The sequence below is a fragment of the Capra hircus genome (genome assembly GCF_001704415.2).
Source record: "Capra hircus breed San Clemente chromosome X unlocalized genomic scaffold, ASM170441v1, whole genome shotgun sequence".
Classification (NCBI taxonomy): domain Eukaryota; kingdom Metazoa; phylum Chordata; class Mammalia; order Artiodactyla; family Bovidae; genus Capra; species Capra hircus.
The window spans coordinates 20,131,399-20,159,375 of record NW_017189516.1 but is presented as its reverse complement, the minus strand read 5'-3'; the positions used below and the strand labels follow the sequence as shown (position 1 = coordinate 20,159,375).

Here is a 27,977-nt window from a genome sequence, read left to right as displayed (position 1 = left end):
TAGGCAAAGAAACAAAAGATATAGATAAAAACCAAACAAATTTTATAACTGAAAAATACAGATTGTGGAGAAATTGAACCTCTTCTGGGTATTTATCCACATTAAATGTGTAAATTGTATCTCAATAAAACTATGACCAACAAAGAAAAATACAATAACTGACTTAAAAAAGAAAAAAAAAAACAACTCAAGGGGCTCTCACCGTCGCTGCTGCGGAGCAGAGCTGAGCCCATCAGATCAAGGAGCACGGTAACCGGGCGGGCTGGGTCTATGGTCGCTCTGTGGGCTGCTCAGCCGGCTGGTGCTTTCTTATCAGGGCAAGCTGTGTACCATGGCAGGGAAATTTAGGCAGAGCTCACACTATTTGCAGTGGATTTTGGATAAACAAGATCTGCTGAAGGAACATCAAAAGGATTTAAAGTTTCTCTCAGTAGAAGAGTTAAAAAATTACAGATATTTTTTTACAAATGTTATCCAAGCATTAGGTGAACATCTTAAATTAAGACAAGTTATTGCCACTGCTACGGTCTATTTCAAGAGATTCTATGTAAGGTATTCTCTGAGAAGTATGGATCCTGTATTAATGGCTCTTACCTATGTGCTTTTGGCATCCAAAGTAGAGGAATTTGGAGTAGTCTCAAATACAAAATTGATTTCTGCTGCTACTTCTGTTTTGAAAACTAGATTTTCATATGCTTTTCCAAAGGAATTTCCTTATAAGATGAACCATATATTAGAATGTGAATTCTGTCTTTTAGAATTAATGGATTGTTGTTTGATAGTGTATCATCTTTATAGACCTTTGCTCCCGTATATGCAGGACATGGGCCAAGAAGACCAGAAAGATGCCAGACAGTGGTTTGCTAAGCTTTCTGTGGATATGGAGAAGATTTTGGAAATAATCAGGGTTATTTTAAAACTGAGCAGTGGAAAAATTTTGATGAGAGAAAAGAGATGGCAACTATTCTTAGTAAGATACTGAAACCAAAAACTCCCCCAAACAGTGAAGGAGAACAGGGTCCAAATGGAAGTCAGAACTCTAGCTACAGCCAATCTTAAAACATTCTGAAGAATTTCATAGCGGACCAGTTGGAAATAAACCACTGGACAGATTTCAGTGGTTTCAATGGAACACAAATGAATAGCTTGTTTCTGTCAAGCATGTTGGGAAGTTATTTTATTTTGGCAAAATGTTTTTCTTACCTAATTTGATTCTAGTACATAATTGATTAAAATCTATTGTTTATGAAAGTTTGGAAAGGTTCTAAGGGGACCTACAGAGAGACATACATAGACTTTTGAAAATTAATAGCTTCTGATTAGTAAAATTTTTCTTAATTTGGATAATAGAGATCATAGCTTTTTGTTAAGCCAGAAAATATGAAGCATAATTTGTTTAAATTTTGAAATGCTGGGCAAACATTTTTAAAAATTGCACTTAATTCAGTTAATCAGGCATTTTGAAAGCTAACTGGAGAAAAACTGTAATATTGTTGAAATTTGATAACATTTTAATGTTATTTTTACTGTGGAGTTTTTTATGTGATATACAAACCCTAGTTTATTTTTGTGTCTTCGTGTGGACATACAGGGCTTACCTGATAGCTCAGTTGGTAAAGAATCTGCCTGCAATGCAGGAGACACCAGTTTGATTCCTGGGTTGGGAACAGATTTACTACAAGAATCCTGAGCCAGGAACACAATCAGGTTTCAGGCCAGTTAGATACTGGCTGTTTTTAATTCTCATCTGAGTATAGGACTTCAGACTAAATGTTACATCAGTGGGACCTTGCTGTCTGTAGAAGTTATTAAATTATATGATTGTTTTCTTCAGACTTGAAGGAGAGTGACAAATAAAATTTGGAGTCATAGGATATTGATGTACAATTTTAAGGATTAAAATTTTTCATAAATCAACTGTGGAAATGGATTATTAAATTAAATGTTGACTTCCTAGTATAAAACTGCAAGAATAAAAGTAAATTCTCCAGCTTAAAAAAGAAAAAACAATGGATGGGGTAAAAAAGAAAAAAACAGAATAGAGAAGACAGAAGAATCAGTGAACCCAAAAATAGAACAATAGAAAATACCCAGTCTGAAAATAGGGTAAAAATAGATTAAAAACAATGAGTAGAGCCTCAGGAACTAATAGAACTCCAATATTTGTGTCATCAAAGTCCTGGAAGGAGAGGTGAAAGAGGGAAGGTCTGAAAAACTAAACACAAAAATTATTGAAAGCACAGAGAGAAAAACAATACTTTATATACATGGGGAAACAATTTGAATGACAGTGAATTTCATCAGAAAACATGGAGACCAGAATGAATTGGCATAGCATATTTAAAGTGATGAAGTAAAAGAAATGTCAACCAAGTCTTTAACCAGCAAAAATATCCTTTAGGAATAAAAGGGAAATTGAGACATTCTCAAATGAAAAAAATCTAAGAAAATTTGTCACCAGCAGACCTGTTTTGAAAATATGGCTAAAGGTAATCCTTGTAACACAAAAGTAATGATTAAAAAAAGAAATCTTGGAGCACAGGAATGGAAGTCAGAACAACTGAAGGAGTAAAATCAGGATAAATAAAATAGATTTGACATCTCTTGAGTTTTCTAAATCATGTTTGAAGCAAAAATTATAACATCGTTTGATGTGGTTTTCTATATGTGTAGAGGAAACACTTAATATTGTAAAAGGAGTAGTATAAAGAAACAAACGGAGATAAGGACTTTACATTTTACTCTACTGGCAAAGTAGGGAAAAAGCATGGTACATACACACAATGGAATATTTTTAGCCATAAAAAGGAATAAAATACAAATAAATATTAAAACATGGATGAATGAACCTTGGAAACATGGTAAGTGAAAGAAACTAGATACAAAAGGTCACATATCACATGTTTCCATTTCTGTCTAGAATATGCATCTCTATAGAAGCAGGAAATAAATTTGTGCTTGCTTAGGGCTGGAGTGGACTGAAGGCTGGGCGCAACAGTTCAATTTGGGGTGTTGAAAATGTTTTAAAAATAGATTGTAGTGATGTTGCGCAACTCTATGAATATACTAAAAACCATTGAATTGTACACTTCAAATGTATGGATTTTATGGCATGTGAATTATATCTCAGAAAGGCTGTTTCTAAAAGCATTGCGAACTTCAGTATAAAACATAACACTACACAACTTTTAGAATAAAACACAAGAAAAATTCTTTGGGAGCTAGGCTTGTGAAGACGTAACATCAAAAGCATAATCCAAAAAGAAAAATAATCAATAACTTGAACTTCAAAAATTAAAAACTTTTGCTCTGTGGAAGACTCCATTAAGAGCACAAAAAGAGAGATGGAGAAAATATTTGCGAACCATACAAATTACAAAGGATTTGTATCAAGAATGTCTAAAGAACTCTGAAAACTGAAAAGTTAAAAAAAATCTAATTAGAAAATGAGCAAAGGATGTGAAAAGACATTTCACCAGAGAGGATATACGAATGAGAAACAAGCACTGGACAAAATGTTCCACATCTTCAGCTATCAGGGAAATGCAAACCAAAGCCACAATGAGATATTAACACACAACTATTAGAATGGCTAAATTTTTTTTTAAATAGTGACAACACCAAATGCTGGCTTCCTTGCTAGCTCAGATGGTAAAGAGTCTGCTTGCAATGCAGGAGGCCCAGGTTCGATGCCTGGGTCTGGAAGATCCCCTGGAGAAGGAAATGGCAACCCACTACAGTATTCTTGCTTGGAAAATTCCATGGACAGAGGAGCCTGACGGGCTTGGCGGGCTACAGTCCATGGGGTTGCAAAGAGTCGGACACAACTGAGCAACTAACACTTTCACTTCCAGCACCAAATGCTAGAGAGGGTGCAGATAAACTGGGTCATTCATATATTGCTGGTGGGACTATGAAATGATACAGTCACTCTGGAAACACAGTTTGGCAGTTTCTTAAATAAGCTGAATATATACTACCATGCAATCCAACAATTGTATCCCTGGACATTTATCCTAGAGTCATGAAAACTTAAATCTACACAAAAACCTGTATGCAATTGCTCACAGCAGCCTTATTGGTTATAGACAAAAATAGGAAACAGCCTAAATGTCCCTCAATAGGTGAATGAATGTTGTTTTTGTTGTCCAGTTACTAGGTCATGTCTGACTCTTTGCTACCCCATGGACTGCAGCACACCAGGCTCCTCTGTCCTCACGATCTCCCTGAGTTTGCTCAGATTCATGTCCATTGAGTCAGTGATGCTATCTAACCATCTCATCCTCTGCCACCCACTTCTGCTTTTGCCTTCAATCTTTCCTAGCATCAGAGTCTTTTCCAATGAGTTGACCCTTCCCATCAGGTGGCCAAAGTACTAGATCTTCAATTTCAGCAACAGTCCTCCCAATGAATATTCAAGGTTAATTTCCTTTTAGGATTGACTGGTTTGATCTCCTTGTTGTCCAAGGGACTCTATGAGTCTTCTCCAGCACCACAGTTCAAAAGCATCAATTCTTCAGTGCTCAGCCTTCTTTAGGGTCCAACTCACACATCCATACATGACTACTGGGAAAACCATAGCCTTGACTAGATGGACCTTTGTCAACAAAGTGGTGTCTCTGGTTTCTAATATGCTGTCTAGGTTTGTCATAGCTTTTCTTCCAAGGAGTGAGTGTCTTAATTTCATGGCTGCAGTCACCATCTGCAGTGATTTTGGAGCCCAGGAAAATAAAATCTGTCACTGCTTCCACTTTTCCCCCTTCTATTTTCCATGAAATGATGGGACCAGATGCCATGATCTTAGTTTTCTGAAAACTTTTTTTTCTGAAAAAGTGAAGGGTTAACACACTGTAATATATCCAGACCAGAGAATATTACTCAACAACAAAAGAAAGGAAGTATTGATACCAGCAACAACTTGGATGGATCTCAAGGACATTACATTGAGTATATAATTCCATTTATAAGACATTCTCAAAATGAAAAAAAATTATAGAGATAGAAAACAGTTTAGTGGTTGCCAGGAGTTAACAGATACTAGGGAGAGAGGTGGGTGCAACTGGGAAAGTGTGACATGAGGCAGATAATTTCAACAAGAGGATATTTCTGTATCCTGATTGTAGTAGAGGTTATTGAATCTGCACATGTAATAAAATAGCATAGAACTATATACACACATCATACTGATGTCAATTTCCTCTGTTTGATATCATACTATAGTTACATAAGGTTTAACTACTGCAGGAAACTGGGTGAATGTGCACAAGACCTCTCTGTGCTATTTTTGCAAATTCTAGTAAATCTACAATTGTTTTAAAATTTAAAAAATTTAACAAAGACAAAATACATTTCTAGAGAAAGAGAGACTAAGAGAATTCTTTGCTGGGTGATCTGGCTTACAAGAAATCATAAAAGAAGTTTTAAATTTTTATTTTTATACTTTATTATTTTGAGGCCATGTTGTTGAGTACATATAGGCCCTGGATTATAATTTTCTGGTTAATTGTTCATGTTCTGTTATGTAGATGTACCTTAATTAGACCCATCCTCCATTGATGGGCATTTAGGTTGTTTCTAATATTTCTCTAATACACACAATGCTGCTATGCATGTTTTGACTATGTTTAAATACATAATAGTGCTAATATATCTGTGAGATAAATTCCTAGAATTGGAATTGCTGGGTCAAAGAGTTACATGTGCTTTAAAGTTGTTAAAGATGTTCTAAATGAAAAAGTTCTGGAGATGGATAGTGGTGATGGTTGTAGAACAATGTGAATGTACTTAATGCCACTGAAGTACATTTTAAAATAGTTAAAATGGTAAATTTTATGTATATTTTACCTCAATAAACAAAATAAAATGTTAACATTAAATATATATATATATGTATATCCTGGCCTTCCCTGGTGGCTCAGTGGTAAAAGAATCCGCCTGCCAATGCAGAAGACAAGGGTTCTATCCCTGGTTGGGGAGGATCCCACATGCCGCAGAGCATGTGAACTAACCTGTTCACAACAACTACTGAAGAAGAACTAAAGAGTTCTTGATGAAAGTGAAAGAGGAGAGTGAAAAAGTTGGTTTAAAGCTCAACATTCAGAAAACTAAGATCATGGATGGCATCCGGTCTCATCACTTCATGGCAAACAGATGGGGAAACAGTGTTAGGCTTTATTCTTTTGGGCTCCACAATCACTGCAGATGGTGATTGCAGCCATGAAATTAAAAGACGCTTACTCCTTGGAAGAAAAGTTATGACCAGCCTAGACATCGTATTAAAAAGCAGAGACATTACTTTGCCAACAAAGGTCTGTCTAGTAAAGGCTATGGTTTTTCCAGTGGTCATGTATGGATGTAAGAGTTGGACTATAAAGAAAGCTGAGTGGAAAAAAAAAAAAGAAAGAAAGCTGAGTGCTGAAGAATTGATGTTTTTGAACTGTGGTGTTGGAGAAGACTCTTGAGAGTCCCTTGGACTGCAAGGAGATCCAACCAGTCCATCATAAAGGAGATGAGTCCTGGGTTTTCATTGGAAGGACTGATGTTGAGGCTGAAACTCCAATACTCTGGCCACCTGATGCGAAGAACTGACTCATTGGAAAAGACCCTGATGCTGGGAAAGATAGAGGGCAGGAGAAGAAGGGGACGACAGAGGATGAGATGGCTGGATGGCATCACTGACCCAATGGGCATGAGTTTGGGTGGACTCCGGGAGTTGGTGAAGGACAGGGAGATCTGGCGTGCTGTGGTTCACAGGGTCACAAAGAGTCGGACATGACTGAGCGATTGAACTGAACTGAATATGTTAATTTTTTGTACACAATGTACCAATATATTCTCTCACGACTGGATAGTTTTGTTATGATTAGAAAGGACTTCACTCTAAGAAAACAATAAAAGAAAGATTCTTTCATTTTTTTTCTTTTAGCATGCTCATAGTTTTATTTTTACATTTAAATCTTTAACCCATCTGGAATTCATTTTAGTGTAGGAAGTGAAGGAGAGTTTTCTTTTTATAGTTTCCTGCTGAGTGCCATGAAATATTTGCTTCTGATAAATTGGTATGATTTCCCTTTATAAACAATACAAATCACACAACCAGTGAAAGAAACTTTCACATAGTGAGGTATAGAGAAGTCATTCTGGTTTATACATAAGTTAACTTGAATTTTATGCTAACTAATACAGCTTGTTTGTGGCCTATCAAACTTACATTGTACATCTGCTTCAATTATTAAAGAAAAGGGCACATTGACCAGAAATAAAGAATATCCAGATAAGATAAAGACTAAATGCCTCCCTTCCTGGGATGCCAGTGCTGGTACTCCTTCAATGATAAGACTCCTTTCCCAGGTGCCAAGAACATACAGACTTGCTGGGTACATGCTGATCTGTTTATTTTTTACAAACTTTGAAGAAAGTATCCCTGACTTGTTTGATGTTCTTTGTTCTGACAAGATATAATACTGGGCTGAAAACCATGCTGCTCCAGAGCAGTTCCTCAGAGCTATCTGAGAGAGATTGTATTCCAGGCTATCATCCTCAATTTGGCTCAAATAAAACTCTTTTCTATTCCTGTTATAGATTGTTTATTGATTATTTTCATCAACATAACTGACCTTTTTTGCTACAGCTGTAAGAAAATCAGAGACAAATTCAGAGCTACACATAGATGTGAATTTCATGCCTACGTCCCAGTCTTCTCTGATGTTAATATTTTGCTTGCTTTGTGTTTTCTGTGACCCTACCTTTACTTTTCAATTTAATGGGATGCATTTTTGTCAGGTTCCAAATATCCAGTGGAAAATAAAGTAGATGGTGAATGAACAACTGCACTATAACTCATCTGGGTTTCAGTCACTTCTTGCTCTTCTTGGGTAAAGGCAAAGGCAGAGATCTCTAAGTCAGACCTGTGGGAGGTTACAGCATAGAAGGTTGGATGGGAGGAAGAGAAAATAGAGATATGAGAGCCTCATATCTCCCAGAAGCCTGAAAACATCCACCCGTAGGCTAGGTAACAGGTTGCAATGCAAGTTAAAGCCAAGGAGACCCACGTTGCTTACAGCTCCAACCTATGTATTGATATGATTGATATAATTGATATGATTGTGTAAAGCTAGGGATGGAATTTTTTTTCTGGAATGAGCCAGATAGTAAATACTTTAGAATTTTCAGGCCATATGGTTTCTTTGGCAACTACTCAACTCTGCCATTGTAGTGACGACAAATTGAAATTATAATGAAATAATCACAGTTTGCATGCTAAGTCACTTCAGTTGTGTCTGACTCTTTGCTACCCTATGGGCTGTAGCCTGCCAGGCTCCTCTGTCCATGGGATTCTCCAGGCAAGTATACTGGATAGGGTTGCCATTTCTTCCTCCAGGGGACCTTCCCAACCTAGACATAGAACCTGAGTCTCTTATGTCTCCTGCATTAGTAGGCAGGTTCTTACCAGTAGAGCCACCTGGGAAGCCCATGAATAGGAATAGAAAAGGGTAAAACTGAGCCAAACTGAGCACTGCAGCCCAGAAGACAGCCTCTTAGATAACTGCGAGGAACTGCTCTGGAGAAGCTTGATTTTCAGGGCAGTTTTATATCTTGTCAGAATAAAGAACATCAAACATGTCAGGGATACATTCATTTAAAGTTTAAAAAAACACAGATCAGCATGTACAGAGAAAGTCAGTAATGGCCTTGGCACCTGGGAAGGGAATCTTATCATTGAAGGAGTACCAGCATTCAGTTAAGTTCAGTCGCTCAGTCGTGTCCAACTCTTTGCGACCCCATGAATCGCAGCACGCCAGGCCTCCCTGTCCATCACCATCTCCCGGAGTTCACTCAGACTTACGTCCATTGAGACAGTGATGCCATCCAGCCATCTCATCCTCGGTTGTCCCCTTCTCCTCCTGCCTTCAATCCCTCCCAATCAGAGTCTTTTCCAATGAGTCAACTCTTCGCATGAGGTGGCCAAAGTACTGGAGTTTCAGCTTCAGCATCATTCCCTCCAAGGAAATCCCAGGGCTGATCTCCTTCAGAATGGACTGGTTGGATCTCCTTGCAGTCCAAGGGACTCTCAAGAGTCTTCTCCAACACCACAGTTCAAAAGCATCAATTCTTCTGCACTCAGCTTTCTTCACAGTCCAACTCTCACATCCACACATGACCACTGGAAAAACTATAGCCTTGACTAGATGGACCTTTGTTGGCAAAGTAATGTCTCTGCTTTTCAATATGCTGTCTAGGTTAGTCATAACTTTTCTTCCAAGGAGTAAGTGTCTTTTAATTTCATGGCTGCAATCACAATCTGCAGTGATTTTGGAGCCCAAAAAATAAAGTCTGACACTGTTTCCTCTGTTTCCCCATCTATCTGCCATGAAGTGATGGGACCAGATGCCATGATCTTCGTTTTCTGAATGTTGAGCTTTAAGCCACCTTTTTCACTCTCCTCTTTCACTTTCATCAAGAGGCTTTTTAGTTCCTCTTCACTTTCTGCCACAAGGGTGGTGTCATCTGCATATCTGAGGTTATCGATATTTCTCCCAGCAATCTTGATTCCAGCTTGTGCTTCTTCCAGCCCAGCGTTTCTCATGATGTTTCTGCATAGAAGTTAAATAAGCAGGGTGACAATATACAGCCTTGACGTACTCCTTTTCCTATTTGGAACCAGTCTGTTGTTCCATGTCCAGTTCTAACTGTTGCTTCCTGACCTGCTTGGCATCCAGAAAAGGAGGTATTTAACATTTATCTTACTTGCATTTTCTTTATTTCTGGTCAATGTGCCCTTTTCTTTAATAATTAAAGCAGATGTACAATGTAAATTTGATAGGCCACAAACAGGCTCTTTTAGTTAGCATAAAATTGAAGTTAACTCATATGTTAGCCAGAATGACTTCCCCATACCTCAATATGTGAAAATTTCTTTCATCAGAGTAAATGAATGAATGTGGCTATGTTTAAAATTTTATTACTGAACGCTGAAATTTGAATTTCATATTATTTTCATATTGTAGAGTAAGGGAATTAGAGAAAGTGAGGTTCGGAGAAAGAACAAGACAGGCACTTTACAGGAACAGATCACCTTTAATGAGGCGAGAAGGCACTTTACAGGAACAGATCACCTTTAATGAGGCGAGAAGGGGCAGCAGTCAGATAAGTGAGCTGCTGCACTAACTAACCCAAGAAAAGAGTAAGTATATATAGGCATATATGTGGAAATCTACTGTCTTAAGGGGCCTGTTTTTCTCCAAGGTTGTTCGGATTAGTTATCTCTTAAACGGCTAGGGCAAGGAATTCTGGAGATTGACCAGAGACTGGGACTAGCTGGGAGATGGGCGTAATCAACCTTAATGTCCATTTTTTTCTTTGGGTGAGAGAGTTCTTTGTTTTGCATAGAATGGTGGGGAAGACCCGGAGGGGAGTTTTAACTCCAGGCTATCTTGAGCCATGTAACTTTCCTTCATTCCAGACTCTAAGGAATACATATAAAAAGAGAAAGATAGGTGGGAGTCATTAAAGTTCAGGGCTTCTTGGTGCTGATAAATGAGGGTCAGGGGTTTGTTGTCTGGGACGAAGGAAGTCTAAGGCCCATAGTGTTGATTTTCTATTCTAGCTATCAGGATCTCGAGCAAAAGAACAGTCTTGACTTGGTCTCAGGAAATGGCTCAGATTTTATCTTGGAGGAATCCCTGAAAAAGATTAAACAAACAAGGCCCAAGGGTGAGTAAGAGGGTGATAAAAATGAATGGTCTGAGAAGCGGTAAAAGTTATTAAAGGTTCCCTGTAGCCACAGGGTGAAGATGTAAATCTTCAATGTGTTCAAATGTGGATCCTTGAGCACTTGAGACCCAGATATCTGCCAGAAGTTGTTCCAGGAATAATTGCAGCTGTGAAACCAACAGGCTCATCCATAGCCAGTTGGGGCCAGTGGAAGCCATGAGAACTTTAGAGTTGAAGGGCCTGTGTGAGAAACTTGATAAGTATTAGTCTGGCAAGCATTTTCATCATTGGACTGCATAACCTTTTTTAGCCAAGTGATGTGTACCCAAGGGGTGATTTCTTTTAATTTTGCAGCGGTATGGGTCAGCAGAATTACCGTGTAGGGACCTTGCCATTTTGGGGTTAGATCTGAGTGGAACTGAGTTGTCATATAGACTTTGTCTATTTGAAAGGATGGGTATGGAAGTTTGGAATGCAGTTGAGGGAGTAAGTCATCCATATGTTGCCAAAGGGCATCTCATATCTGGACAAGGAAAAGGAAGGTGGTATGGCAGTTTAGGACCGTCCTGGGTGGGGGGAAGACCTAAAGGTATTATGGGCCTCCCGTACGTGGCCTCAAATGGACTGCTTTTAAGGTTTTTTTTATTTTTTTGGTAAGGCCCGGACCTTTAAGAGGGTTAAAGGGAGGAGTTTTGTCCAGTCCTGATGAAGTTCGCTCGTTAATTTGGTGAGAGTTTCTTTTAGGACTCGGTTGGCTCTCTCAACCTTACTGGAAGACTGGAGATGATAAGGAATGTGAAACCTCCAAGGAACTTGAAGCACTCATGCAGTATTTTGGGTGATTTGGGATGTGAACTCAGGCCCGTTGTCAGACGTGGGGCGGTGGGGGCTGGGGCGGGGGGTGGGGATGCGGGGAAGGTACTCCAAACCTGGGGAGGATTTCAGTAAGAATAAGGCAAGCCACAGTAGGGGCTCTTTTTGTTTGTTAGTAGTCGGAAAAGCTTCAATCCATTCAGAAAATATATCTATGAAGACTAGGAGAAATTTAACCCTTTTTACAGTGGCATGTGGGTGAAATCTGCCTGCCAGTCTTGTGCAGGAAGATGTCCGTGAATTTGGTGGGTGGGGAAAGGAGGGGGCGAAGATTAGAGTTAGGATTTGTCTGCTGACAAATGGCACAAGTTTGGGTCAGATTATTTAAATAAATTACATCATCCTTAGTCAGTTCAATAAAGTTCTGAAGGAAAGCCTTAAGTACCTTTGCAGAGGGGTGGAAAAGGGAATGTAAATATGAAAGTAATGTGTAGATGTTAGGCTCATCAATTTGGGCTATAGTAAAGACAGGGCTAACAGAGGCAGCCTGTCACTTTGCTTCGTGATCTGCTATATTGTTATAAAAGGAAATAGGACCATGTCGCTGATGTCCCCAGCAATGTATTACAGCAGTTTGTTTTGGGAGCTGAGCCTCATGGAGGAGTTCAGAAATAAAAGAAGCATTGAGAATAGGTGTGCCCTTCTGAGTCAGGAACCCCCCATCCCTCCAGATTATAATGTTAGAATGTAATATGCTATAGACATACTTGGAGTCAGTGTAAATGTTTGTCTTTTGGTCTTTGGCTAGGGTCAGAGCTTGTGTAAGAGCTATCATTTCAGCCTGTTTTGAGGATGTATGAGCTGGGAGTGTGACTGATATGATGAGGCAAGGGGGGATAACTTTGTCAGGCTGTCCCTGGACTATAGTATATCCAGCCTCAAATGGGGCTTGTTTCTGGGCACTGCCATCTATGAACCAGGATGGGACTTTGGGGTCAGTAAGGTGCTGATCAGTTATACATTCAAAGGGATTAAGTGTCATATCTAAGGTCTGAACACTGTCATGAGATAGGTGTTCTGCTTCTGGATCTGGTGTAGGGAGTAAGCTAGTAGGATTAAGAGGTTTACAAGGCATAAAAGAAAGGGATGGGTCTAGGAGGTGTGCATGGAGGATCTGTAATTGAGCAGAGGGCAGAGAAAGGAAAGCCCGATGAGAGAGTAAATTTTTGAAGGAATGAGGTGAGCATACATTTAGAGGAGCATTTCAGGTTAATTTTTGGGTTTCAGGTATTAAGAGGGTAGTTGCAGCTGAGGCCTGGAGACAAGGTGGCCATCCGAGTATGACAAGATCTAGTTGTTTAGATAAGTAAGCTAGAGGCCCCCATACATCCCCCCTAAGTCATGTCCTTGTCAAGAATGTAGGAAAAGGAAAAAAAAAAGGTTTGGCATAATCAGGTAAGTAAAGAGAAGGGGCCTGTAGTAAGTGTTTGATAAGAGTCTGTATTGGGGTGTGGAGAGAGGTGGGGGCCAATAAGGTTCATCTAAGTTTCCTCAAGTAACTTGGTAGAGAGGTTTTGCATGGAGGGCAAATTTTGGGACACATATTTGGAAGAAGTTTAATAGACCTAATAGAGAAAGAAGTTCCCTCTTGGTTTGGGGCCTGGGGGTCTGTGTCAAGGCTTGAAGTCTCTGTGCTGGAATTATTTTGGATGTGGGAGTGAGAAGCAATTCCATGTAACTGACAGTGGTGAAAGCAATTTGTGCTTTGTAGAGCCCAACTCTGTAGCCCCAGTTGCCTAAGGCGTTTAATAGTTGCAGTGTGGACTAGGCAGTTATGGCAAAAGGAACTACATAACAATAAAACGTCTACATATTGGAGTAAGGTAGTAGAGCCTAGGTCTAAAGTTTGTAGGTCCCTTTGAAGGGCTTGACCGAAAAACGAGGGCTATCTCTAAACCCTTCAGAAAAGGCAATGGCACCCCACTCCAATACTCTTGCCTGGAAAATCCCATGGATGGAGGAGCCTGGTAGGCTGCAGTCCATGGGGTCGCTAGAGTCGGGCACAACTGAGCAACTTCACTTTCACTTTTCACTTTTCACTTTCATGCATTGGAGAAGGAAATGGCAACCTACTCCAGTATTCTTGCCTGGAAAATCCCAGGGACAGAGGAGCCTAATGGGCTGCCGTCTATGGGGTCGCACAGAGTTGGACACAACTGAAGTGACTTAGCAGCAGCAGCAGCTAAACCCTTGCAGTAAAACGGTCCAAGTTGATTGTTGAGATTGATATGTGTCTGGGTTCGTCCAGGTGAAGGCAAATAGGGGCTGTGAAGAGTGGTGTAGAGGTATAGTAAAGAAAGCATCTTTGAGGTCCAATACCGTGAAGTAGAGTGTGTCAGGGGGAGCATGCGAGAAAAGGGTATAGGGATTAGTGACCACGGGGTGTACAGGTATTACGGCCTCATTGACCTTGCAAAGATCTTGGACTAGATGCCAGGAGTGGGGTCCCTTTTTGACTGCCAGTATAGGAGTATTATGAGGAGAACAGATAGGCCACAAAAACCGGCTTTGAGCAGGTGGGAGATTATTGGTTTAAGTCCTTGTCAGGATTCTGTGGTCAGGGTATAGTGAGTTAGGGTTATTACCTGAAAGGGATTCTTAAGAAAAACCTGTATGGGGGAATGGTGTCAGGCTACTGACGGGGCTTCAGTGTCCCAGACCTGAGGATCTATCAGGGGAAGATTAGTGGGCAGGTTTTGGGAGTGAGGGTTGGCCAAGGGTTTGGGTGCCATTTGGATGCAAAGAATTGATAGGGGATCTAAGAATGGGAGGTTTATAGAAGTCTGTGACTTAGCCAGAAGATCACGTCCCATCAATGCCATTGGGCATTGAGGAACTACTATAAAAGAATGTGTTAGTGTTGCCTTACCAAAGAAACAAAGGAGAGGAGGGGTTATTTTGGGATAAAAGGGGGTGCCTGAGACCCCTTCTATGGCCACTTCTGAATGTTGGAGAGGGACCTTAAAGGAGGTTACAAGTGAAAAGGCCGCTCTAGTGTCTATTAGGAACGAGACTTTGGGTATAGCCACCATGCCAATTACCCGAAGCTCCAAGTCCATCTGTACGGAGCAGACTTGGAGTCTGGAGCTTGGGCTCCATCACTGGAATAATTCAAGCACAACTGGATCATCTCCCACCTCATCCGAGGAACCATGGTCTGGGGTGTCAAGGCCCCCCTGAGTCTGGTTTCTGGCCCATTGTTGTTGGGCCTGGGGTGGACCCCGAGACTTGGTGGGTAGTGTCTGAGGGCAATCCACTTTCCAGTGGCCCCATTGTTTGCAGGTGGGGCAGGGTTTGGTGGGTGGCCAGGAGTTTGGGCAGGACTTAGCCCAGTGTCCCATTTGGTTACATCTGAAGCAGGGGCCTGAAGGGTAAGGTCCCATATGGGTGGGCCTAGGTTGATGGGCTAAAGGGGTTGAATTTTTTTCTTGAATAGCTGCAGCGAATAAAGCATATTTGGCCATTCTTTCCATTTCTTTTTCTTTATTTTTCTTTCTTTGCTTCTTCCTCCCTATTGTTGAAAACTTTAAAGGCTATTTCTAGGAGATCTCGCTGAGGGGTTTTGAGGCCCTTCTCTAACTGGCGTAGTTTTTGGTGAATATCGGGGGCTGACAGGCTTATGAACTAGACATGTAGGTACAGAAGTCTGGCAGGGGTGGAAATATCTAAATTAGTATATTTCTGGACTGCCTCAGTAAGCCGTGAAAGAAAAAGAGCAGGATTTTCATCTTTTTCTTGAGTCACTTCCCTAATCTTATTGTAGTTAACATGAATGTGAGAGCTTTAACATGAATGTGAGTAATCATATGATGCAGGTACCGGATGCTGGCATTACCTGCTTGATATGTCCACCATGGCTCAGTTAAAGGGACTGCATCATCAGCCACCAGATTAGTCCCATCTTGGTTGTGGAGCTGATCATCATGAGTCTGAGCTGCCTGCCATATCCGTTCCTTTTCATCAGGGGTTAAAGCGGCATTTAGGATGTAGTAAAGATCATTCTAGGTTAAATGATATGCTTGTGTAAGGCGGAGGAATTCTTTTCTATATGTAGTAGAATTTTCTGAAAAGGATCCCCATTTTTCTTCAATTTGGCTCATATCAGAAATTGAAAAAGGCACATGAACCCGTGTAGGGCTCTCCAGTTCCGCTACCTCTCTGAAAGGAAACATGTGTTTGCTTTGGGTCGTGGCCAATGTGGGGGGGGGGGCAAGGTGGAATTCTCTTTTGGGGTTTTGGAGTCATTGCTTACTGTTTTGGAAGAGGAAGGGCTAAAGGATGGGATCTCATCTCTGGAAGTTTCTTCTCTGGGGCGGTAGGGAGGAGGCTTATCTGCCGGGTCAAAATCGGGGCCTGAGGGTTTAGGGGGCCTTTTAGGGGCTTTAGATTTGGATTCTTTTGTAATGGAGAGGGAAAGAGAGCAGAGGAGGATTTGATAGGTAGAACAGTCCTTGCAGAGAGAAGGATGGCTTCTAAGATCCCAGAAGGCTTGAATATAGGGGACCTCCGACCATTTGCCATTCTGTTTGAGGAAGTTAGTGAGATCTGATAAAATACTCAAATCAAAAGTCCTGAACTCAGGCCAACGGTTTTGGTTATCTAGTTTGTATTGGGGCCAAACTTGAGTACAAAGTGACTCGAGTTTATGAACCTTGAGATCGGTCAAGAGTAGAGGTTTGAGGTTTCGTTTTATGCAGGCCAAGGGCGAGTCCCATGGGATGGATTGGCTTGACCCCATAGCAAATGGCTAGTGACTGTACGGTCGAGAGAAAAGATGTCACCTAATCTTTTGACTAGGCAAAGAGAGAGAGAGACTCTGAAGGAGGGAGGGGCATCGCCCAAGTACCTCCTCAGAGGGCCTTTTGGCCAGAGGGTTCCCCTGTAACCGGGAAAGGACAATAGTCTATGGCACCCTAGAGGCTACCTGGGCTACTGGGTCAGGCGAGAATTCTTGGTGGATGGAGGGAAGTCGAATGGCAGAAGGCCTCTATCCTGGAGTTGGTTGGTCTCAAGAAAAAGAAAGTGTAGGGAAAAGAGGAAGAGAGAGAGAGAGAGAGAAAGACCAGTATTCCTCGGGTACATGGAAAACCAATAAAGCCCTTACACATGACTTGTACCGCTCACGAAGGCACAGGACATCCTCTCGAGGAGGTCTTCAAAGCCCAAGCAGAACAGTGAGCTTGGCAGGCTTCCATGCTCCGAAGAGCTGGCCATGGAGAACGAGAAGTAACCTCAACCTCCCGGGTTTCGGCACCAAAAAATGTAGGGTAAGGGAATTAGAGAAAGTGAAGTTTGGAGAAAGAACGAGACCGGCACTTTACAGGAACAGATCACCTTCAATGAGGCAAGAAGGGGCAGCAGTCAGATTAGTGAGCTGTTGCACTAACTAACCCAAGAAAAGAGTAAGTATATATAGGCATGTATGCGGAAATCTACTGTCATTCAAGCTGGTTTTAGAAAAGGCAGAGGAACCAGAGATCAAATTGCCAACATCTGCTGGATCATGGAAAAAGCAAGAGAGTTCCAGAAAAACATCTATTTCTGCTTTATTGACTATGCCAAAGTCTTTGACTGTGTGGATCACTATAAACTGTGGAAAATTCTGAAAGAGATGGGAATACCAGACCACCTGACCTGCCTCTTGAGAAATCTGTATGCAGGTCAGGAAGCAACAGTTAGAACTGGACATGGAACAACAGACTGGTTCCAAATAGGAAAAGGAGTACGTCAAGGCTGTATATTGTCACCCTGCTTATTTAACTTCTATGCAGAGTACATCATGAGAAACGCTGGACTGGAAGAAACACAAGCTGGAATCAAGATTGCCGGGAGAAATATCAATAACCTTAGATATGCAGATGACACCACCCTTATGGCAGAAAGTGAAGAGGAACTAAAAAGCCTCTTGATGAAAGTGAAAGAGGAGAGTGAAAAAGTTGGCTTAAAGCTCAACATTCAGAAAACGAAGATATCATGGCACCCGGTCCCATCACTTCATGGGAAATAGATGGGGAAACAGTGGAAACAGTGTCAGACTTTATTTTTCTGGGCTCCAAAATCACTGCAGATGGTGATTGCAGCCATGAAATTAAAAGACACTTACTCCTTGGAAGAAAAGTTATGACCAACCTAGATAGTATATTCAAAAGCAGAGACATTACTTTGCCAACTAAGGTCCGTCTAGTCAAGGCTATGGTTTTTCCAGTGGTCATGTATGGATGTGAGAGTTGGACTGTGAAGAAGGCTGAGTGCAGAATTGATGCTTTTGAACTGTGGTGTTGGAGAAGACTCTTGAGAGTCCCTTGGACTGCAAGGAGATCCAACCAGTCCATTCTGAAGGAGATCAACCCTGGGATTTCTTTGGAAGGAATGATGCTAAAGCTGAAACTTCAGTACTTTGGCCACCTCATGCGAAGAACTGACTCACTGGAGAAGACTCTGATGCTGGGAGGGATTGGGGGCAGGAGGAGAAGGGGACGACCGAGGATGAGATGGCTGTATGGCATCACTGACTCGATGGATGTGAGTCTGAGTGAACTCCAGGAGATGGTGATGAACAGGGAGGCCTGGCGTGCTACGATTCATGGGGTCGCAAAGAGTCGGACATGACTAAGTGACTGAACTGAACTGAACTGTCTTAAGGGGGCCTGTTCTTCTCCAAAGTTGTTCGGATTAGTTCTCTCTCTCTCTCTGTCTTTTTTTTTTTTTTTTTTTTGCAATGACTGACAGCGTTTATTTAACTATCTTTTTACCTAGATATGTCTGTGAGGCTCCCGAAAGGAGACAATAAAGTCAATATATTTGCACAGTGCATTTCTCAAGGCTCTTGCCTTATTGGGCCCCTTTAGGGCCCAGGTTCCCAAAGCTAGGGAAGTGGGCAGGTTTAATTAGCTAGAATGGGGACAGGGGCAGGAAACCCCGGCTGGAAGTAACTCCACCAGCTTTGGTTATCTCTTAAACAGCTTAGGCAAGGAATTCTGGAGATCTGCCAGAGGCTGGGACCTGCTGGGAGCTGGGCGTAATCAACCTTAATGTCCTTTTTTTTTTTTTTTTTCAGGTGAGAGTTCTTTGTTTTGCATAGAATGGTGGGGAGGACCCAGAGGGGAGTTTTAACTCCAGGCTATTTTGAGCCGTGTAACTCCTTCACATATGTCACAAAATACTCTTTCTACCTTTTTTCAAGCCTCTAAAAGATGGAAATAGTACTCTTAGCTTGCAGACAGTAGTAAAACAAGGGTCAGCAAACAGTGGGCCACAGTGTGCTGACCTTGATGTAAAACTTGGATGAGGAAGTTTGTTATTGGAAGTAGATATACAATTGTCACTTAACACTTGCTTTACAATGCAATGATCTCCCTTAGATCAACAAATTAAGTTCTAGAAATTTGTCACAAGAAAACAAACATGGTTGCACACAAAATTTTGAAAACAAAAACTGTTATCTCATTCTGGATTATAACAACGAAAAAAACTGGACACATCCAAACATCGAGGAACAGAAGACTGGCTCAAAAATCTGAGGTCATCCAAAAGATGGAATGCTATGCAGCCATATCAACAATTATTGGATGGTCTGAAATGAGAGAAAGCAAATGCTGTCAAATATTAACATTTGGTGAATCTAAGTAAAGGCTATATATATGGGCATTCAGTGCCAACTTTCGTGTAGGTTTGACATTTTAAAATGAAGTTGAAAACGTTTTGAAACAGAAAAAAAGTTTAAAAAAAAGAAATCTTACATGGACTCCATAATAAAAATTTTTTTGTGTGAAATGTAAGCTAATAAACCATCTCCAGCTCATCAGAACTCTGTGCTCTGCATGTTAAATAAAGATAATAAATGTAACTCCCTTTTCTTCACAGGAAAATTGTATAGATTAACTTGATAATATTTGTCTACCTACCTACTGTCTCTTTTGATCAAACTAAATATAATTGCAACTATATGTAACATGAGATGATTTACCAAAAATAATTTTTTAAACTCACAAAGTTTTCCTTGCAATCGTCTTGTTCTAAGGGTAAAGTAAAGTTTGACTTGCTCAGGTTTTGAGCATTTGAAACAAAGCTCGGTTTTAGACTGCAAACCCACAAATTATCTGGGGAAACTTCCCTGATATGGTGGGTGCTCTAGGGCCTGCAGCCAGAAGTATCATTTGGGGGATCCAGCATTGGAGTTCTTCTTCAGGCCTGGACTTACTGAGTTAGATGCTATTATTTGAAAATCTAACATAGGAAATAAATCCATTCGGTAATTTGAGCACATAAAAATAAATACAAAGTTTACACATTTAAATAAAAACATAGGAACTCTTTCTAATGACAAGATAACCTATCTTGGGCAGAGGACTTCAGCAACCCTCCATTTGACGCCCCAATTAAATGACGTGATCAGCTATGAAATTAAAAGACGCTTACTCCTTGGAGGGAAAGTTATGACCAACCTAGATAGCATATTCAAAAGCAGAGACATTACTTTGCCAACAAAGGTCCGTCTAGTCAAGGCTATGGTTTTTCCAGTGGTCATGTATGGATGTGAGAGTTGGACTGTGAAGAAAGCTGAGCACAGAAGAATTGATGCTTTTGAACTGTGGTGTTGGAGAAGACTCTTGAGAGTCCCTTGGACTGCAAGGAGATTCAACTAGTCCATCCTAAAGGAGATCAGCCCTGGGTATTCAGCCCTGGGTGTTCTTTGAAAGGACTGATGCTAAAGCTGAAACTCCAATACTTTGGCCACCTCATGCGAAGAGTTGACTCACTGGAAAAGACTGATGCTGGGAGGGATTGAAGGCAGGAGGAGAAGGAGACGACAGAGGATGAGATGTCTGGATGGCATCACCAACTCGATCGACATGAGTTTGAGTGAACTCCGGGAGTTGGTGATGGACAGGGAGGCCTGGCGTGCTGCAATTCATGGGGTCGCAGAGTCGGACACAACTGAGTGACTGAACTGAACTGAACTGATTAGACATAGTGCGTTATCAACCTCTGCTTGAACTCCAGTCATGGACTGCGGGCTACAGAGCTGGAGTCGTCAAAGGTGCATATCAGAAAATTTGTCTCCTTTTCAAAACTTATGTTAATGCTGACATTTATTTCCATTATTGGAAGTCAAACCCAAGCTTCCCTTGTGAAAACTCAAAATCCAGGGCGATGCAAGGATATACTTTCCTTTTTACAGACCACATTCATAATCTTTTCTTGCCCGGCTGCTTCTGAAGCTCTGACTTTTTAAACACCAAAAGCTGTACTCGCTCTGTGTGTACCGCCACCTCCGGAACCCGCCAAATCCCGTTAAACCCCACCCCCAGCAACAGTACACTATCCCCATAGGCTTGTTGCGCAGTCCAGGTTCCCACGCTCTTCAGCCTTCCTTAATCAGCGGATTTCTTAAAGCCCCGCCCTTTCCTTCTCTCCGGCGTTTTTTTTCCGTTCAGGACTGCCTCACCCACCCTGGTTATTTGGTTGGCCAGCGCCCCCGCCGTACGTCATTTACCCGCGCCACCCGGAAGCCACGGTTCTTACTAACACTTCTTTTTGCCGGCGGCTTTCAGGTAACGGCCGCGCTTGGGTGTCCCTGTGTGATGGGGTCCCAGAGCTGGGAGGGGCGGAAGGCTGAACCCTCGGCATAAGCCGGACGACTCAACTCCCAACACTGAAAAGGTGCAGTTGTACTGTGCTTGAGACCAAGCTGAGACCAGTGGTCTTCAACGTGGTCTTTCTCCCTCCCCATTCCTCAGGAGCCCATCATGGCGACGCCCCCTAAACGGCGGGCGGTGGAGGCCACGGCGGAGAAAGTGCTGCGCTACGAGGCTTTCATCTCTGACGTGCTGCAGCGGGACTTGCAGTAAGTGACAGAACGGGGGGCGGAGCTATTGGAGCGGTCCACGTGGTGAGCGGGGCGTTCAAAGTCAGGGCCTGGCCTTCTGATTGGTGGGTGAGGCTTTCAGAGCCCGGCCCCGTGCGCCATTCGAGGAGGAAGGAGGGGCGATATCCGGGGTGCAGCGTCGGGTGAGGAGGGAGACTTGGTGATTTAATGGTGCCTGTGTACGCGCATGCGCGGCTTCCGATGACCTTAAAGGGTTAAGAATTAGAGTTCTGAAGCTGGAGTTTTCAGGTTCGAATCCTGGCTTGACCATTTTGCTTTCCGTGTGAATACATACTTCGCCTCCACTTGCTGTGCCTCAGTTTCCTCATCTGTGAAATGGGGAAGTTAATGCAACCTTCCCCACGGCAGTGGGTTTGTGTTTTCAGTGTATTCAGTCCTTGTAAAGGGTTTAACTTGGATACTAGAGGCTCAATGAGTATAAAAAATTATTATTACTATCATTATTAATCAGAGCAGGAAGGAGAGTGTTCAGGTCTAGGATTATGAGCTCCTAAAAGAGATGGAGGATTTTTTTCTAGGGTGAGAATGTCATATTCTGATTGGAGGGAGGCATTGGGAGTAGAGTGTAATAATAACACTCGTAAATAAGAGCTAACTCATATAGAGAACTTTGTTTGGAGGGCACTATTCTAAATGCCTTATAGTAAATACTCATTTAATCCTCCTAATGACTCTATGAAGTAATACTCCTCATTCCTATTTTTAAAATGGGGAAATTGAGTTCCAAAGAGGTCACTCACTTGCCAAAGTCACACAGCTAGTAAAATGGAAAGCCTGGATTCAAACGGAAGCAATCTGACCCAGAGGCCAAACCTTGACTTCTGCACTAAAATTTCTGTTTAGACTCTGGTGACAGGAGAGTCTCAGGGGTTCATGGTGTGAGATATTCCAAGAGGGACAGGGTTTCCTCTTGGTCACCATTTTACTCTTGTCCTGTCATGTCCCATCAGAAAGGTCCTGGACCATCGCGACAAGGTATATGAGCAGCTGGCCAAATACCTTCAACTGAGAAATGTCATTGAGCGACTCCAGGTAAAGATGCCAGGGTTAGGTAGTCTTTTTGTGGGCAAAGGAGGGGGAAGAGAGGAGATACCCAAGACCAAAACCTGTCACCTGACCTAAAAGTTGACCACTGATCCCTACCTCTTTTTCCCTGGCCCCACAGGAAGCTAATCACTCGGAGTTATATATGCAAGTGGATTTGGGCTGTAACTTCTTCGTTGACACAGTGGTGTGAGTGTCTACCTGCCCCTCTGAGCCCACAGGGTTCAGCTTCCCTTTTCCTTCATTCAGCAAATACTTTTGTTAGTATTTGCTATGAACCAGACACTGCTCGGTGCTGAAGATGTGACAGTAAATAAAATAGGATAAATTCTCTGCCCACCCTGACCTTCAGTTTGGGGAAGGTGGGGGATGGGGAGTAAAATAAATATTAAACTGTGTAGTATGCTAAACAGTGACAAGGACTTCTCCACTTCTGATCACCACTGTTTCCTTAGCCCAGACACTTCACGGATCTATGTGGCCCTTGGATATGGTTTTTTCCTGGAGTTGACACTGGCAGAAGCTCTCAAGTTCATTGATCGTAAGAGCAATCTCCTCACAGAGTAAGTCCATTGCATGAGGATACTGTCTAAAACAACACCATTTGTAACATCCTTCTTCCCCCTTTCACCCTGGCTACCTGGGATGGTACCTAGGAATCACTTTCCCCTCTCTGTAGGGGAGAGAACAGTGGGGATGCAAAGCTTAGCCCCAGGTGTAGCACATAATAAGTACTCAATAAATGGTCTCTGTATTGTTCACTCACACAAAAATTTATTGGGCATTTGCTGTATGCCAGGCTCTGTGCTTGGTGTTGGGGAGGCAGTATGAACAAGACAGAAGAATTCCTTGAAAGCTTACATTCTACAAGGGCTATAACTGTTACACATCAGCACAGTTTTGACCAGATCCTGGAGGTCTCAGCCTGTAAATCAGTAACAGTAAAACAAGTTACCTCTGACGTCACCTTCTGCTAATTTTCCTGCTCATTCACTGTGCTCTCATCACATTAACCTTCACAGGCTTCTTTAAATGCCCACAAAGTGATCCCACCTCAGCACAACTGCAGTAACTGTTCTCTGTCTGCCTACAGCACTTTCCCCCCAATATATGCATGGCTTCCTTTCTCCTTATTCACTTGAAGTCTTGCTTAAATGTCACTTCCTATAACCTAACTTGAAAATTGCAACCCTTGCACTCCTGATTCCCCTCCCTTGTTCTACTTTTTCTTTTTTTCTGTAGCACTTATGACCTCCTAATGTTTACTGTGTGATTTACTTTTTTATAATGTTCATTGCCTGCTCCCATTAGGTTATAAGCTTTGCAAAGGGAGAGATTTTCTCTACGTCTCAAGTCACTAGAATAGCACAAAGCATATAGGAGTCATCCTGTGTTTGTTGAATGAATTTCAAAGCATATGCTGGAAATAGATTTAAGTGGGGATTGAAGGATTAGTAGATCTCTGTTGGTGGTGATGGAGGTAATGTGGGGATAAAGGATGAACTCTGACTGAGTGTAAGGTTCTATGCAGGGAAGGGGAATTGTGATTGTGGAGAGACTTCTGAAATGAGGCCTTCCAGAGGAAGCAGCATTTGAGTTACTTGGTTGAGTGAACAAGCCATAGGGCTCTCTAGGGAAGAGCATTCCTGGCAAGGGGACCAGTGTGCCTGCCATGATAGAGGAACTGCTGAGAATGGTGAGCATTCAGTCACTCAGATGGAGTGAGTGAGGGGATGCTGAGCAAATACACTTAGATTAACAACATCTCACAAGTGTGAATACTACTGATGTAGAATTCTACCTTCTAGGTTATATTTCACTTTATGTCTCATTCATTTCTTCCACAGTTGCCTACCTTAGGTTTCAGTAATTCTTCTCTTTTCAGACCTTTTCGAGGTTTCAGTGTTCATAAACTCAAATGAGCCTCAGACCTGTGGAGATTTCTAAATCTTAGTGATCAGATCAGTTGGTGAATAGTTTGATTGAGGGGCCTGCTTTAATAGGCCAGTATAATTCTAAACCAGCAGCCATTTACACCAAGTCTGTTTTTTGTTTTTTGTTTTTAATGACAAAGCCTTCCTTATTATGTCACCGGATTCCTAAGCCTTTCAAATAGATTTTAATTTTTTGAGACTTGATGTCTTTCCCCAGAATGAGGTATTTGTCATTGTCTGCCCCATTTGGTCTTTCTGATTTATTGATCTGGTCTATTAGAGTGATGAGAAATGTGAATTCCTTACTGTGCTAAGTCGCTTCAGTTGTGTCCAACTCTGCAACCCCATAGACTGTAGCTGGCCAGGCTCCTGTGTCCATGGGATTCTCCAGGCAAGAATACCAGAGTGGGTTGCTGTGCCCTCCTCCAGGTGATCTTCCCGACCCAGGGATCGAACCCACATCTCTTACATCTCCTACATTGGCAGGCAGGTTCTTTACCACTAGCACTACCTGGGAAGCCCATGAATCTGTTATTACTTTATTATAATTAGTAGGACTCCCTAGTAATTGAATCTTTCTAGGAGATGAAGATTTGAGTCTGTGTAGCTCATTCTCTTCTTTAAAATGTGTGGTTATTTGAGAAACACTTTAAATAACTTTCCTTCAGCTTATTTTATGTAACCAAAATGGCCTATCAATACTTCCTGTTTTTAGTCTATGTCTCTGTTTGGGGATCAGGTCTCTGTATATATTCTTTCTGATAACAAAGAAAGGAGTACACATCCACACCCATAAGTAGACATGGTTACAGAAAAAACAGAATAACCATTTGACTAACACAGCCTTACATATTAAATCAGTAGCAATAAATTAAACATATCCCTTTTGTTACAACTAGCATTTGGTGAACTTTATACTTTTCTCCTTTTTTTAAAGTGCTGAAACCTTTCATAGACTAAGCTTATACACTGAGTGTATACTATGTGCCACATACTTTTTGGTTCCCGAGAATACAGGGGGGGAGCAAAGCTGACCAAATCTCTGCCCACACAGCTTACATTCTATTCAGACAAACAATAAACAAGTAAAGGATATAGTATGTCACAGGTGGACAGTGGTGCAGAGAACAGTAAGGACTGGAGACTAGAAACACTGCCCGGGATGGAGCAGTTGCAATTATAAATAGAATGCTTGATTGGAAGTGGGGTGTGAGAAAAAGGAGTCCAGGTCTTTGGCTGAGCAAAGGATGGAATTGCCCTTTTATGAGATGGAGAAGATAAGGGGAGAGCAGATTTGGAGGGGAAAATCAGTTCAGTCTGGGACCTGTTAAGTGTGAGGTGATCATTAAACGCTGAAGTAAGTTTTCTGAAGATGTAGTAAAAAAACTCCCAAGGCTGGAATTCGGGAGAGAGGGCTAGACTAAAAATACAACTTTGAAAAAAAAAGAAAATACAACTTTGAGAGATAGTGATATATAAATGGGTTCATAGTATTTTTTCCCAATTTAATATCCTTTGTTGTTGCCTTCTACTTTTCTTAACAGTATTTCATTTCCCTGAAACTAACTCTTACATTGACAGATAGCTCAACAGAGTAAAATCCATATTCCTCTCATAATATCAAGATTACATGATCCTACCTACTTCTTGGATCCTAACTTGTGCCACTTTTCTTCCACCATTCACTTAGTTTCTAACACTCTGGCCTCCTGACTACTCCTTAAAAAGCTCTTTCCTGCCTTCTAGACTTTTTGTGGAAAAGACTATATCCTACTGTTTTACTCATTCTTCAAAGGCCTTCCTTGATCCTTTGGGTGAATTAGGATTCTTTGGGTGAGACTGGTGCCAGTTGGCATAGAGAGAAAAAAGTGACTGGTTCATGTAAATGGCAACCCGCCCCAGGATTCTTGCCTGGAGAATTCCATGGATGGAAGAGCCTGGTGAGCCCCAGTCCACGGGGTTGCAAAGAGTCCGACATCACTGAGCAACTAACACTTCCACTTTTTTTCTTTCATGTAACTCAACAGCCCAGAGCCAGCATGGTTTCAGGCAACTCTTGCTTCCCAGTCACTTAGGCCTTGGTGTCTTTACCTTGAGTTCTCTTTCTCACACCCAACACCCTCCTTTGGTAAATCCTGTTGACTTTACCTTCAAAATGTATCCCAAATCTAGTCATTTCTCATCACCTCAACTGCTGCCACTGTGGTCTGAGTCTGCTTCTCTCACCTGGACTGCCTCCTCACTGGACTTCCTCTTCAACACTAGCTGTCCTTATCCCCAGTCAGTTCTCCACACAGCAGCCAGATGGATCCTCTTAAACCCTAGTCATTTCACATCCCTTCTCTGATCACAATCCTCCTCTGGCTCCCATCTCACTTAGAATAAAAGCCAGAGTCCTTACCATGGCCTGGTAGGTCTTACATGATCTTTCTCCCCTGCTTACCTCTGTGACCTCACCTTCTACAAACCCCCTTCACTGATCCTTCTCCAGTCCTGCTGGCCTCTCTGCTGTACCTCAGACATGCCAGATGCACTCCCACCTCAGAGCCTCTGCATTTGCTGCCCCTTGTGTCTGGAACACTCATCCTCCATCCTCCAATTCGCTTCTTCATTTTAAGTCTTTACTCAAACGCCCTTCAAGGTGAAGCCATCCCTAAGCACTCTAATTAGAATTATAACCCCCACTCCTGCACTCGTTATTCTCTCTTAACATTTAATTTTTTCCTTGTACTTATAACCATCTGACATACTGCATATTTTATTCCCATCATTTGTTCCCCATAATGAGAATTTGAGTTCCACAAGGCCAAGATTTTTGTTTGCTCTGTTTGCTGCTATCTCCCAGTACCTAAAACGACCTGGTGTAGAGTAGGCACTCAATAAATGTCTCTGAATCAGTGCAGTCCAGATGGCAGCCAGGCATCTCTGCATAGGAGCAGCTCAGGTAGTAGGATGTCCTACCACCTACCGTGTGGAAGTCATACATAATGTAGGTAGTTCTTGAAGTGATGAAGAAGCATAATCCTCCTGCCCACTTCACCTTTCTTGTTTCTTTTCTCCAGGCTCAGCGACAACCTCACCAAGGACTCCATGAATATCAAGGCCCATATCCACATGTTGCTAGAGGTGAGAGTAGCTCACTCCATTCCCAGACTCTATCTCTCAATGTTTAGGGTGGTGACCTGAGAAGGAGAGAGAGCCAGAGATGGGAAGGACCATATTTTCCTCTAAACTGGAGTCAAACTGGAGCCAGGCTGGCTCGGAGGGAAGAGAGTTCTGAGCAAGCCTGGGATGGGGCCTGGACCCAGTCTCTGTGCAGTCTCTTATATTCTCTTTTTCAGGGGCTTAGAGAGCTACAAGGTCTGCAGAATTTCCCAGAGACTCAGCACTGACTTCTTCCTACCTCCCCTGACATTAAAGAGCCTGAATGTCTTTGAGTCACACGGCCCTTCTTTCCCCCCTTAACCCCTACTGTTTGCTAAAGTGCCCTGTTTCTAAAGCACAAAGTACTAGGAGGCCCAGAA

The 27,977-nt window shown here is 42.0% G+C and overlaps 2 protein-coding genes across 2 annotated transcripts; both read left to right on the top strand.

Moving 5' to 3' along the window:
* The first annotated feature begins 316 nt into the window (after positions 1 to 316).
* On the top strand, positions 317 to 21,218 carry LOC102174466 (cyclin-C-like). Its single transcript, XM_005700850.3, has 2 exons — positions 317 to 907; positions 20,832 to 21,218. The coding sequence occupies exons 1-2, from the start codon at positions 332 to 334 to the stop codon at positions 21,216 to 21,218; spliced, it is 963 nt and encodes a 320-aa protein (XP_005700907.2). The 5' UTR covers positions 317 to 331.
* Positions 20,892 to 27,890, top strand: UXT (ubiquitously expressed prefoldin like chaperone). The gene is made up of 7 exons (XM_005700842.2): positions 20,892 to 21,140; positions 21,327 to 21,433; positions 22,426 to 22,507; positions 22,641 to 22,708; positions 22,975 to 23,082; positions 27,516 to 27,579; positions 27,795 to 27,890. Exons 2-7 carry the CDS (start codon positions 21,336 to 21,338, stop codon positions 27,843 to 27,845), a joined length of 471 nt encoding a protein of 156 aa, XP_005700899.1. The 5' UTR covers positions 20,892 to 21,140; positions 21,327 to 21,335; the 3' UTR covers positions 27,846 to 27,890.
* Positions 27,891 to 27,977: the final 87 nt, after the last annotated feature.

Excerpts from the sequence above, each read along its gene's own strand:
- LOC102174466 (XM_005700850.3), top strand. The coding sequence starts at position 332 with ATGGCAGGGAAATTTAGGCAGAGCTCACACTATTTGCAGTGGATTTTG. Across the intron at positions 908-20,831 it reads AGATTTTGGAAATAATCAGG|CTGTACTCGCTCTGTGTGTA; the intron begins GTTATTTTAAAA and ends AAACACCAAAAG.
- UXT (XM_005700842.2), top strand. The coding sequence starts at position 21,336 with ATGGCGACGCCCCCTAAACGGCGGGCGGTGGAGGCCACGGCGGAGAAA. Across the intron at positions 23,083-27,515 it reads AAGAGCAATCTCCTCACAGA|GCTCAGCGACAACCTCACCA; the intron begins GTAAGTCCATTG and ends TCTTTTCTCCAG. Across the intron at positions 27,580-27,794 it reads ATATCCACATGTTGCTAGAG|GGGCTTAGAGAGCTACAAGG; the intron begins GTGAGAGTAGCT and ends TCTCTTTTTCAG.